The sequence below is a fragment of the Acomys minous genome (assembly GCF_964271855.1).
Source record: "Acomys minous genome assembly, chromosome: 10".
Classification (NCBI taxonomy): Eukaryota; Metazoa; Chordata; class Mammalia; order Rodentia; family Muridae; genus Acomys; species Acomys minous.
In genome coordinates this window covers 97,813,913-97,827,540 of record NC_140491.1, presented here as the reverse complement: position 1 = coordinate 97,827,540, position 13,628 = coordinate 97,813,913, and the positions used below count along the sequence as shown (strand labels likewise).

At 39.1% G+C, this 13,628-nt stretch overlaps 1 protein-coding gene across 1 annotated transcript in view; it reads left to right on the top strand.

Moving 5' to 3' along the window:
• Positions 1-13,628, top strand: part of IFIH1 (interferon induced with helicase C domain 1) — a 53,068-nt gene that overhangs the window by 26,279 nt on the left and 13,161 nt on the right. Inside the window, exons 5-8 of the mRNA XM_084798621.1 lie at positions 5,536-5,756; positions 10,744-10,954; positions 11,834-12,051; positions 13,217-13,333. Of these exons, the coding sequence (XP_084654747.1) occupies positions 5,536-5,756; positions 10,744-10,954; positions 11,834-12,051; positions 13,217-13,333 (767 nt within the window). The remainder of the gene's footprint in view (positions 1-5,535; positions 5,757-10,743; positions 10,955-11,833; positions 12,052-13,216; positions 13,334-13,628) is intronic.

The following is a 13,628-nucleotide window of genomic DNA, read 5'->3' as shown; positions in this document are numbered from 1 at the left end:
AACGGGAGTCTAGCTTGAAATTACACATAGAGCTTAGATATAATAGGAGCAGATCATACATGGAGTTTTGGCCACTAAAGGAAAACTTGGGTAGACATCTCCCATACTGCTCTCCATATTGGCTGCCTCTGACACCTGCAGGAAGTGAGAATGCCTGCTTCCAGAACCCCCGCCCCCTTTATCAATACTTCCTCTTATTAAACTTCCTAACTTGTGAGCTTGATCAATTCGAATTATCTCATTCTGTCTCTTGAATGTGTGATTACTGAAGGGGAGGGGGCGGCTAGCAACTTTCACTTCTGGCCGATGAGTTATTGATGTCTGATATTCACCTTTCTATATTTGCCTAAAAGCTTGAAGAAAATGCATTGCAAATATTAACAAACTAAACTAACTGTCAATGAGCCAATTAAGGACCAGAGGAAAACTGACAAATTAAGAAATAAGTTGCCATATTCTTCTTTGTGATTGGGTTGTTTCTAGTTGGAAACTACTGTGTGGTTCATATTGTTCTGCACTGCAAGATTTATAGAACTAGGGACCAACAACTAGAAAAAAGATTTTGCAGAAGCCTGGTCATTTGCCTTAAAAGCTTTTGAAGTCGGATTACACCATGCCTCGGTATATTTCTCCCTCCCAGTTTCACCACTGCGTCCTTCACAAGTTAGTGTGAGGAAAGCCAGGTCACCAAATGTCAGTCGTGACTTTGTCATTAAAAAGGGGCCAGTTTGTTTTCTGTTCAGTACATTCAGTGTTAAGTTCTTCATACGGGTTGAATGTGGTTCTCTGTCTTTGTTATGAAGTAGTTAAATTTAATACTTACCGCTCCTACTGTATGCCACCGATTCTAAAACTCTAAATATACTCAGTCTGATAGTTACGATCCATATGGGTTGCTTTAAGCTGCCTTGCCCTATCCTAATTTGTATTTGACTAAGTAAGGGCTTTTCAACAATGTTCATTCACTCAATAAATAGCTAAAACGCATCCTCTATTTGCAGGGCATTTTGCCTACTTAGAGCTGTTAGCAAATGTATTTGCTGATTTCTAGTCTCCAATGTGGCGTGAAAGACATGATAAATCAGAACGCAACCTACTTTTGAAAAGCAAACACATTTTCAAAGGCAAATAACATTTTAAAATGCAAGTGCATTTTCCAAGGGCTCTCTTCAAGGTCTAGTTGGATCAGCATTTAGGAGCAAACAATGATTTTGTAGAGTGAGCACTAAAATTGAGAAATGATAACATTTAGGAAATATTTGACCCCGCAAGTGCATACTAAAGCTGTATAGAAGTCACTTAATAAAAGCTTTGGGTAAATTGGTGGAAGGTTAAATGCATATTAGATTATTGAATAATACTGTAAGAGCTGAAATTGTTTTCGCTTTTTAGGCTGATGTCATAAGGGACCTTAATCACCACATCATTAATCCCACTTCAGAGGTGACATGATGAGAAATAAGGCAATTGTATTATGATCTTCATTGAAGGATCGTACTATAGCAGAATATGATTTCAGGCACTTTTCAAGTTTAAATAGTCTAATTAGGTTACAAGATTTCTCTGTCCCCCATTTTTAGAAAGATATATTGCTTCTCAAAGCAGTGACACTTTTTATCAATCCACATTGACCTGATATGGAGAATGTGCCTCCTGCTATTTTGAGAAGATGTCTATTAATATTTGCCCAATAGGAATGTTTTTCCCCGTGGTTACACACTATAGGTAAAAGGATGCTTTGTCAATTTCAAACACACGCAGTGGCAGACCTTTTCTCTCCAAGAATAACTCAGCTGTCAAAATCCATGTGAGAATGAAATTTGCCACATGGTGTATTTCCAAAAGAATATTATTATTATTTAAAACTCTACTTCATTTCCTTTTTGACCATTTACATGTTGTAATATAATTTAAAGATCTCTGGCTAGCTTTTATTTTTAAAGGGAATGTGCAACATACTTCCAAGCCTGCCTGTCACTATCTTAAATACCATTTTCATTATTGGGTTTCATCATTTACATTATATTGATTATATAATTGAATCATATGGGTTATATAATTGAGTTATATTATTGTGTACATCAGAGAGAGAGCCGAGAATAAATAAACAAACCAAAATCAAACATTTTATTTTTTTTCTTGGTACTGGCTTGTGGCTCACTGATTGCAGCCCAGTTTTCTCCTTCTGGCGATGGAGACGATGGAATGCTTTTCTCATTGCTTGTGTGGATAAATTTTTCCATGCCTGTGTCAGAAGACGTGATAAGACAAGAGTCAGGCAGCATATTTAGCACTAACCCAGAATTTTTCTTTGGATGCGGTTCTCACATTGAATCCAACTCTTTTTTTTTTTCTCCCAAATCCACTCTTTTTCTGTCTTAAATCTCTGGGCTGCCCACTGGACCTCCTAGTCCTGACTCAAAAATATATATGGTTATCTATTTATAGATAACTTATACATTACCTCAGTTCCCTATACTGAGATTCTCTCACAAACAAATTCATGGGCTGGAGAGATGGCTCAGCTGTTAAAGGCTAGGATCACAACCAAATATATAAGAGAAACAAGTTTACTTCGGCAGGATGTAGCTTACAGTAGGTGCCTACAGAACGAATTAGTGGCACATGACCAGCTCAGTCGCACCGAGACCTCATAACTTTGGATCTGGAATTAAGTTTTAAAAGTGACGGTCCTTTGCCTCTGCTAATCCTTTATATAGTTATAATAATATCACAGACCCCCACTGATAGTATTGGCCATGTTTCTCATCACTTAACTACATGGTTGCCTAGGAAGAACTTGGGGGAAGCAAGAATTACTCTAGCCTGTGTTATAGAAGGGCACTACCCATCAAGGTGGAGCAAGTCAGGGTGAGGAGTGTCAGTCCTGCCTGTAGAAGCTGGGGAGTGAATTATCTACCTTCTTTCTCTGGCAGCCTAACAGCTGTAACTCTTAAAGAGTCCCCCTCGTCGCAGCCCTGTTATTCATGTCCTCCAGCTGGACTCAACCTCCCAGAGTGTCTTCCTAAAGCAGAGCGCAGGGCATGAGAAGTCTGCTGCGTGTGGGGACACTTCACTTTCTAACCCTAACATGTGCATAAGTGACACAAAGAGTTCATGTTACTTGGGTTTCGGTTTCCTTATGTTTCTCTTAACAAGTTTTACTCCTAAATAATAAAGTAGAAAACACAGCAATCAAAGGGGAAGTTATTACTAAAACATAATATAATTACAATGAGGAGATATTTTATTGTTTTTAAATCAAAACTAAAATTTTGATTCAGTAGAATTAACAGATAATTTATTGATATAAATTTCTGTCTTGATTTAGATACTGCTTAAAATATATCTTTCATTATAAATATTCTTGTTCTTTTTGGAAAAATTGGGTACTAACTGCTTTTAGTAGAGAAGAAATATTAAGATTTTCATTACCTATAAAAGCTACTTTGTGGAGATGAACTGTTGTCATTAAATAAATCTGAACCTTGTAGAAATGTAATGGGAAAGTGAACTTAAAATGCTGATGATCTGGGTGTTTTTTTCATAAAAAACATATTAAGTGACTCAGCAGATGACCCAACCATAACTTAAATGTGTTGCATCTGCCCTTTATTCATGCGTAAAAGGCAAACGTCCTGTTTACTTTGTAGAAGGGTCTCACTAAGTGGTATTTGGTGTGAATTTTCCTACCTGTTCAGATAGTTCCATCTCAGCAAGTTAAAACCCATTTAAATAGAATCAATGGTTTGCGGAAATGGAGCTGTCAGCAAGTTTTTTTTTAAGTTAATGGGCTAGTGTTAGTTTACTTTTATTGGGGTCATTGACTAGGGAATGAGCACTCAATTCATGTGTGGTGAAATACTGATAAGCACTGTCATTTCATCTTTTCTGATGCTGGAGGGCACAGGTGGGCATTTATGTTGGAATAATATTTGTCTTACTACATTCCATGTTGTAAGCAATGCGTTTTTAGAGCCTTCCCTTGAGGCTAACAAAATGGGAAAACATGGTCACTTATAAACAAGATATACCTAAACCAAGACATGTCATGATAGCATCATTCTAACATTTATAAAGTCACCATGCATTAGCATTGAATTTGCCAGTGTTTTTTTAGTTTTAAAAAATGTTTGTTATGGAAATACGTGTAATATTTTTTGCCTTGGGTTTCAGAAGAACAAATATACGGAGACTTACATATAATTCCAGATTGTTTCATGGTTCTTCTTGCTGTAGGTAGTGTATTGTATATGAGTGTAATAATACAAATAGATATATAAAAGAAGAAAAAAATTTTAAAAAATTACAATTTAAAACTACATGGCAAAATTCATGATGACTTAGTTTAAAACTACACAGTTATATCTTATCTGTTGATGCAAACATTATCAATTAGAAGCCGGGATAAGAAGTGCTTTCCTACAGCTCGCTAAATATGCCTTACAGCCTAGTTGTCTCGAATGCAAAAGATCTCCCCCACCCTGTCTCTGTCTGTGTCTTCCTCTCTCCCTCCCTTCTTTCTCATGCACACAGAGCAGACCCCGAGCATGCCCACATGTACCACACATACAGATTCTGTCAACAGTGTATCCAAACTATATTTAAATTTTTTTTTTACTGAATATGTAGGCATATTTAGTGATCACTCCTTAAGCAATAAAATAGCTTTTTTATAAAAAACATTTACAGATAAAAACAGGTTTAAAAGTAGAAATAACTTGTAAGAAGATATATATGCACATTATATACACGTGATGTTCCAGTTTCTAAGCAGGCCTAGCTTATAAAGCCGCACAGACACAAACAGACGACAGCAGGTATGCGCTTTGTGGCATTTAGTTGTCAGATGATATTTTAGCAGATTAAGGAAGTAGTTCCAGTTGTTATTTTTCTTTTTAATAAAAAAAAAAAATGGAAGTGAGAGCGGTGAGAAATAATCACTCCTATATTTTTTTTTTAACTCCTCTTGGTTTACAGGTAGGGGGCTAAGAGAAACCAGGAGGACAAATGGTTGAATAAAGTTCTGAGAAACCCTGTGCATTAGAAATAGGAACCTACAATCCCAGGGGGAAGTGCCCTCCTTCCTCTCCCCCTCCTCTCTCCCCTTTCTCTCCCCTCTCTCCTCTCTCCCCTCTCCCCCTCCTTCCTCCTCCTGCTCCTGCTGCTCCCCTCCCCTCCCCTCCCCTTCCCCTGCTCCCCCCTCCCCCGCTCCCCCTCCCTCCGTCACCCCCTCCCTCTCTCTCCCCCCCTCTCTCTAACACACACACACTCTCCCTCCCTCCCTCCCTCCTTCTCTCTCTCTCTCTCTCTCTCCTCTCCATGTTGTTTCCTCTCAAGGCCTCCATGCTGTTAATTCATTGGAACCTGGGTCACCTGGGACACTCCCTGTACAGAAAACAGAAAATGGGTTGGTTTGGCCCACAGAGGAAAGGAGCTTAAACCAGCGGAAGCCTGTCTGCGGCTTCAGGCTTCCGGGCCTTGGGTTCTCCTTGCCCTTTCTCTAAGGCTGCTTTCCCATTTTACTTCCTTTAGATGAAAGGGTGGGGACACGAAGAACATCCCCGGAGCCAGAACTGCAGCTCCGGCCTTATCAAATGGAAGTGGCGCAGCCAGCTCTGGAAGGAAAGAACATTATCATCTGCCTCCCCACGGGGAGCGGGAAAACCAGAGTGGCTGTCTACATCACCAAAGCTCACTTGGACAAGAAGAAGCAGGCGTCTGAATCCGGGAAGGTTATCGTCCTTGTCAATAAGGTATCCGCCGCTGGACTCGTCTTTGTCAGGATTCCCACTTTTGTTTCTTTATTCTGAAGCTACTGGACGGGTAACACCTGGAGCAACAGTCACACACAGATTTCATTTAATTAGGTGTCACGTCCTCTTTAAATTATATATCTAAAATTTGAGATTCACCTTAAAATAGATTTTTTTTCATAAAACTAGAACATTAAATCAGACAGTGCTAACTTACATATAAAAATTAAATTTGCCAACACAAATACTGTAAGGCCAATGAATGTGAGCACGCTTGACTGAAAGTGTTCCTGGAATGAGGATCAACTACCTCCTTTTGAAGTCTCTTTATACACTAGTCCTTAATGAAATATAGTACATCATTCTTTTTATGCAGAACATACAGAGCATAACCAAAAGACAAAGGAAAAATTAAGTGACTATTTTATCTATTTCAAGTTAAATAGGCAAATGATGCTGGAAAAGTGTAGGTAAGTGATGTATTGCTAGTGAACTTTTGTTTGAAAAGCTGTATCTTGTAAATATCCCCCAAACCATCTTCATATTAACATTGTAAACAAAATTTATTTACTTAAATTTTAGATAGATGAGAATTTATACATTTATAGACTTGGAAATATTATTTTTTTCTAGTCTATGAAATAAAATTTAGTCTGATTTTCATCATCAGCCTTTTTATTATTATCATATATTCATTTATAGAAGTTACATCAGGGCTGGAGAGATGGTTCAGTGGTTAAAAGCACTGGCTGATCTTCCAGAGGGCCCGGGTTCAGTCTCCAGCACCCACATGGCAGCTACCGTCTGTAACTCCAGTTTCAGGGCATCCAATACCCTCAAACAGACACTGTGAGCGAAACACCAGTGAACATAAAATAAAAGTAAATAAAAAAGAAAGAAAGAAATTACACTAATGGACTCCTAAGACTGCTGTTAATTTTTTAAAGATTTATGTTATTCTAAAAGTTTTGGTAGGAAGCTGCTTTGCCACACTGAAAAACACATGCCAGAATCTCAGTCTGAGTGAGTTCTATCACGATGTTTGTCATGATGCGCGTGCACCTCCTGAGTCTCACACGCTCCCCTGGAAGTGGGCGTGGCACTCAGATGTAGAGACCTTGTCTAGAACATGCAGGGCTCCCAAAACAAAATGAAGAAACATATCTGTGTACCTTTATATCCACCATAAGGAAGATTTTTTTCTTTTGTTGGTGAAAAAGACACACTAATATTTATTTGCTCAAAACCTTTCATTTATTCCCCCTTTTTAATATAATAAGTTTAAATCCTATTTCTACCTACTGGGACTTTGACCTCAGACAAATTAGAACATTTTCTAACTTATTAGTTGTCTAGTCTATAAAATCAAATTAACTTCCATGTGCTGATGTTAAAATTAGATATTCTCTCTCTCTCTCTCTCCCCCCCCCCCCCCCGTGTACTCATACATTAAAAGAGACTAATAGGGGCTCATTAAATTTTCATATTTTCTTATCTCTCTTTATCACCTAGAACTTAATGAAATCAAATACTTTACATATTGGACGGGATTGAGTCCTAGATCCAGAGGGTGGGAGGAAGTAATGTTGTCAAACGAATCCAAAGTCACCTAAACTGATGTCTTTGGTCAGTGCCACCATTTTCTGAATCTTAGCCTCACCCCCTCTCTTCCCCAGGGGTCCTCTTCCCTGTTTATCTGTCTCTTTCTTATGTACACCATCTTATCCAAACCATGTAGATTCACGGCCCAGCAATTAGTTTTCATTCATTTCCTTCCTTATTTTCCCTATCTGGTCAGAGGACCCATAGACGAGAAGAGCCGAGAAGACCTTTGTGATGTAGCTTTCTTCCTTTGCAGAGAGATAATGTCACTTTTACTGGTCAATGCCTGGTACCAAGGTTACTCTCCCGCCTTCCAAAGCAATCACAGCCATTTCCACATTGGCCACGCAAAGAAATCCATGCATGCCTCCGCCCAAACTTGTGCGTTCCATGAAACCCACAGCCATTCTTTCCTCTGTCTTTTGGGAGCATAAACCTAACTCTTGCTTTGCAATGGCCTTTTATAAAGAAAAGCATCCTGTGGGTACCGGGTGATGCATAGTTCCTTTATTATGCATGTAACATCATTGCCAGGCCCCTCAAGTTTCGCTGTGCTCCTATTCTCCCAGGCATGGTGTTTAGAACTCGACAAAATGTTGTCAGTGCAGTCTTAGGCATGTGGCGTGGAGGAGAGGTGAGGAATGCACGCAGGCCAGAGCGGAGTGCGTTTACACATCAGAAAACATTCTAAGCTAAAAAACCTTGATTTATTTTTGTGCCACTAATTTTCAAGTTTCAATGTAAGCACTCAATATTTTTCTTACTCATGCCATTTGACCATTTTTTTTAGATCTAGTCTTTTATTATTTTATGCGTAGGAATATTTTGCCTGCGTGTGTGTCTGTGCACCACATGCATTTCTGATGCCCATGGAGGCCACCAGGGAGTGTTGGATCCTCTGAGAGTAGAGTTACAAATAGTTGTGAGTTACTATGTGAGTGCTGTGAATTGAATTTGTCCTCTGAGGAAAATAGCAAGGTGTTCTAACCACTGAGCGACCTCTCCAGCCCTAGATCTAAGTTTGTAATAGTCTACAGCACCTTAACTTGTACAAACATCCTTTTACTTGATGTGATGATTTATTCTAATTAGGAAACTTTCAACCCATAAAATCTAGGTCATTCTTATACATGCACATGTATGGGCACGTTTAATGTTTATAATTTTCATTACTTGTATCTATTGCATTGGATTCTTTTAAGAATCAAAGCAAATGCTATTGGTTCTCTGTGGTTTGTGAGAATCCCGTACGCTCCTTTAGCATAGTCTGTGAGGTAGGTACTTAAAAATCCAAATGCTTAGTGGCTGTTTGCAAAAGCTATGAGACTAAACAAAGATATTCTAATGTTTATAGTTATTTGTGACCATATAGTAGAGTAACTGAAAATTTCCCATTAAAGATCAGAGCTTTTGAGTTCCACATGTAAAATATGAATTTTCAAATGCCATTTTCCCACCGAGTGAGCTGAGAGCACCTCTCAGTCCTTCTCTGCTTTATTCTTGTTTTCCTTGAGATTGCTGACAGTCTTTCCACTAGCTCTCTATTTGTATCATAATTATTTGCTGTAAGTTTTTATATTTAATTAAAGTAGCTTCAGCTTTAACTATTGGTGATTTTGTCAGGAAATCTCTTAACTTAGTAATTGCTTAACTCACGTTCAGCCCAGTGGCAACGTATTATAACTTTTAATCTCGAATACAGAAATCCTGGTCTCTAATGCCATTTACTTTCGTCCCCATCCTTTCCAAAGTTATAGCCTTCGAGTGCAGAGAGAAATGCAAACACCACCTGTGCTCCCAGACTTTCCATTTCCTATCTAGGGCTTCAGCATCACGAGAGATGAATCCCAGGTTCCTTCAGACGCTGTAGTGCAGCCCCATATGATTCAGCAGAAGTGGGTAGCAGTTGGGCTTGATTAGTTTTGGCAAGCACTCTGTCACATCTCAGGAAAAGGCTCCAAAAGGGACCACACACCTCCCAATTAGCCATGTCAGACTGGCATCTGGCTTTCCCCGTGTCCTTCAGTAGGAAGTCAGTGCCACCCAGAGTGAGTTTTAGGATGATCCAAAGGTGCCTTGGTTATCAGGTGACCACAGTATGAGGACTTGAGGGTGCTGAAGCCAACCTGGCCTTGACATTCTCCCTGCCAGCTTTCTATTTGCTATACCATATACTCCTGGACTACCTTTTTATTTATTTATTTATTTATTTATTTTACATCCTCCTAGAATAGAATCCTCAAGGTAGCCTGACTCCCGCTGGCAAGATAGCCCAGGTGTTAGAGTAATTGCTTAACGTACATGAAACCTGGAGTTCCATCCTCAGCACCACAATGCCACACAAAGTCATGCTTGGCGGAGCAGGCTTGTAATTCCAGCACCAAAAAGAGGTAGAGACAGAAGGATCACGAGTTCAAGGTTATCCCAAGCTGCATAGGGAGTTCAAGGCCAGCTGGACTAAGTGATAACACCCCTTTCTTGATCAAAACAAAATTTAGGAATAAGATAGCCTAGCTTGTCTCTTGCTCAGTCTGGGAGGTGTTCTGAGTGAGGAGCATTTATAGGTGTCACTCAGTAGATATTGAGGCATACAGAGTTGGCTAGAAAGGAGGTGAATTTTCACCTCTCTCACCCTTGCCTGCTACCTTTTGCTTTTTATTCAGACATCAAAGCCATTGTAGTAGTTCATTCTCTATCATCCCATACATTCTCCTAATAAATGTGTTGGTGCTACTGTCTGGGCTTCCTGCTCTTTCCAACTTTGTAGTCAGACAGCCTCTAGGAGGGTCCCAGGCACTGAGAAGAAAGGATCTCCAGAATCCTACTCATGAGAATCCTGAGAGCTGTTGTACTGAATTAAAAATACGCCACTTACTGTTCACAGCTGACCCTGCTTTACAAATTAACATCCATTTTGTATCAACTGCACTTTCAGCTTAACTCTTGGCTGACCCCCAGCTTACCAGAGTTCCTCTAAGCCTTCCATTGGGAAGTCAGCTGTTCCTTCTCTGTGCTGTCACTCTGCTTGTTTCTCTCTGGGAGAAGAATTGCATTGTGTATGATGGGCTGTTTTGTTAGTCACAGAACATATAGTCAGCTACACTGAGTTGCTTACTCTCCAGTCATCAGCCTTATCTTAACTACCTCTGTGTTCTAGATACAATGCCTACATCTAATACAAATGCAATGGATATTCAATGACAGATGAATAGAAGAAATGCTATGTAGATGGTAATATCAAATCCATTGATTAAATGTATACATTTCTCTTAATGGTCCACATATAGTCTTTTGACTGATGTTCCTCTATGCCTTTCACTTTGCACTCTTCTCTATTTTTTTCCGAATTAAGAAAAAAATTCTGTATGTTCTCTTTTTTTTAAAGGTGATGTTAGCTGAACAACTTTTCCGCAAAGAATTCAACCCATTTTTAAAGAAATGGTATCGCATTATTGGATTAAGTGGTGATACCCAGCTGAAAATATCATTTCCAGAAGTTGTCAAATCTTATGATGTTATTATCAGCACAGCTCAGATCCTCGAGAACTCCCTCTTAAACCGGGAGAGTGGAGAAGATGACGGCGTGCAGCTATCAGGTTGGTCAGAGTCGGTATTGTTAGAAGAAAAGACTGGCAGAGATATTAAAGATAGTAACAGGGGCTGCTTGTTAAATCCTTTTTCTTACATGATAAAGATTAACCTTAGCTATATAGTTATTTTTTTAATTTTGTAAGGCTTCATTGAAGTGCTGTACCTCCTGGGAAAATTAACAAAACTAGGAAAATGTTTAACTGGATGGCTTGCTTTTGCTTAAGTATCTTGTTACTAAATCAAGCATCAAGCAGTCACTGTGTTCCTTCCGTTACTTCACACACACACACACACACACACACACACACACACACACACGCTGATAGGTTCTATGAGAACTATCTTTTTTTTACAATAAAATAAAACTATAGTCCTGCCTACATTATTTGGAATGGTTAAGTAACTAGGTAAAAAACAGAGAAAAGTAAAAGCAGTCACAATAATTAAGTGCAAGGTTTAAAAACACAAAATCATACCTTTCTAGATAGTATTCCTTTCACTTGGTGTTACAAAAAAAATAGGCTGTATCAGCCTAACATTAATTTTTTTATTCAAGAACAAACAGGAGCCCTGGGAAGATTTTGTGTTTGTTTGTTTGTTTGTTTGTAAGACAGGTGTGCATTTCCCTAACACTTTCTGCATTGCATCTTGACACAGATAATAGCTACCAGGAACAGTGTTGTGAGTAACACACACGAACTTTGTGTGCATAAACATAGCTGCCAGTCACAGCTCAAGTCATACAAGCAGGTCGACGTAGGGATGTATCACTATTCTGTCTGAGGGAAGACACTCAGAGGCAGCTCACGCCTTTAACGTCAGAGTGCTTGTCTCACTGCAGCATGCCTGTTTGGGTAAACAGACCTTCCTTTTTTTCCGTTAAGATTTTTCCCTCATTATCATCGATGAGTGTCATCACACCAACAAGGAGGCGGTCTATAACAACATCATGAGACGGTATCTGAAGCAGAAGTTGAAGAATAGTACCCTCAAGAAGCAAAACAAGCCAGAAATCCAGCTGCCACAGATACTAGGACTGACGGCTTCACCTGGTGTTGGAGGAGCCAAAAAGCAATCTGAGGCTGAAAAGCATATTTTAAATGTAAGTCGCTGAGTGTGTGTATAACCAAAACAGACAGACAGACAAGCAAACAAACTGTGTCAGATGCCTACTCTCTTTAGGATTTTAAGTGGTGTTGATAGTTCAAGTGCCAGTGTCATCAGTTAAGTAAAAGCTATTTGCTTTACCTCTAGAAAAAAATAGCCTCAATCTTCTACAAAGAGGTGATATTCCTCCTGATAAGTACCTGTGATATGGACAGAGCAAAAGCTGATAGTTTTCACTCCCGATGGCTTGCAACTGACTCCCTGGCTTTCAAAGCAGCAAGCTTTTCCCATTATGTGTCAGTCTAGAATATGGGTTCTTCAAATGCAAAAGGAAGAGGCACGTGTGGTGGTTCCCGCCCTTAATCCTGGCGCTCTGAATGCAGAGCCAAGCAGATTGCAAGTGAGTTTATATAGTGAGTTCCAGGCCAGCTAGTGCTGCAGAGTGAGACATCTCAAAATAAGGGGTTGGAAGTAGAGATGATGCCAGGATCTTTTATTAAAGGTGCACACACACACACACACACACCCAGCTTCCCCAACAGGGGTGCCATTTAAAGCAGTAAGGACATCAGAGTACCTGAGCCTCTCACTGTAGGTTGAACTCAGTAGAAATTGTTAAACTAAACAAGATTCAGAGAAGGATTGCCTCCATGATATAATTTATTACAGGGATAAGGAACTAACTCCTACCTGTGGTCTGTGTGCCAAGACTAAGGCAGACCCTCCCCTTGTGCTGCTTTCTTTGTATGTACAAAACATTAGGATCCATGAACATCAGCTTGACTGCGAATGCAGCTGCCTGATATAATCAGATAACAGTTACCACCTAACTATGCTGTTAATTTACGTACATGTTTCTACTGTTTTAAGTCCTATATTTCAGCTATAAAATGACGTTTAAAGGACATCTTTTTCTACAATTAGACTTAGAATACACTTTTGGAAGACATCAGAACAAATATTGTTGATCATTTGGTCAATTAAATCTATAGTAGGCGGTGATAAAATGCTGAATTTAACGAATAAATAGCGCTGCATATTACTTGAATTAAATGTCGTTACCTACTTATGCTAAAAAAAATCTCATATTACACTTTTCTTATGCAAAGCTATTTGCATTCCATTGTAAGAAAAGAATGCTTAAAGTGTCTCTTTTCCAGATATGTGCCAATCTTGATGCATTCACTATTAAAACAGTGAGGGAGAATCTTGGTCAACTTAAACAGCAAATAAAGGATCCATGCAAGAAGTTTGTGATTGCTGACGACACCAGAGAAGTATGCACTGAGCATTTCATATGTTTTGTCTAGTAACACATATCCAATTGGAAGCTGGCCGGGTCTATTTTACATTCACCATCTCAATAGTCGCATTTAAGATTTTTAATCAAATAAGCTATGCTTTTAAACTTTTTGTACTTTTAAAAATTAATATGAGACCACTACTGATTGTCTCTACCACCCTCCTCCTTCTGGTTTATTTGAAACATAGTTTATACTTGGCTATGTATGATTCTTGGAGCAGTGGAAATATTGGGTTGGGAAGGGTTGGATAGCTAACCTAGAGGGATTG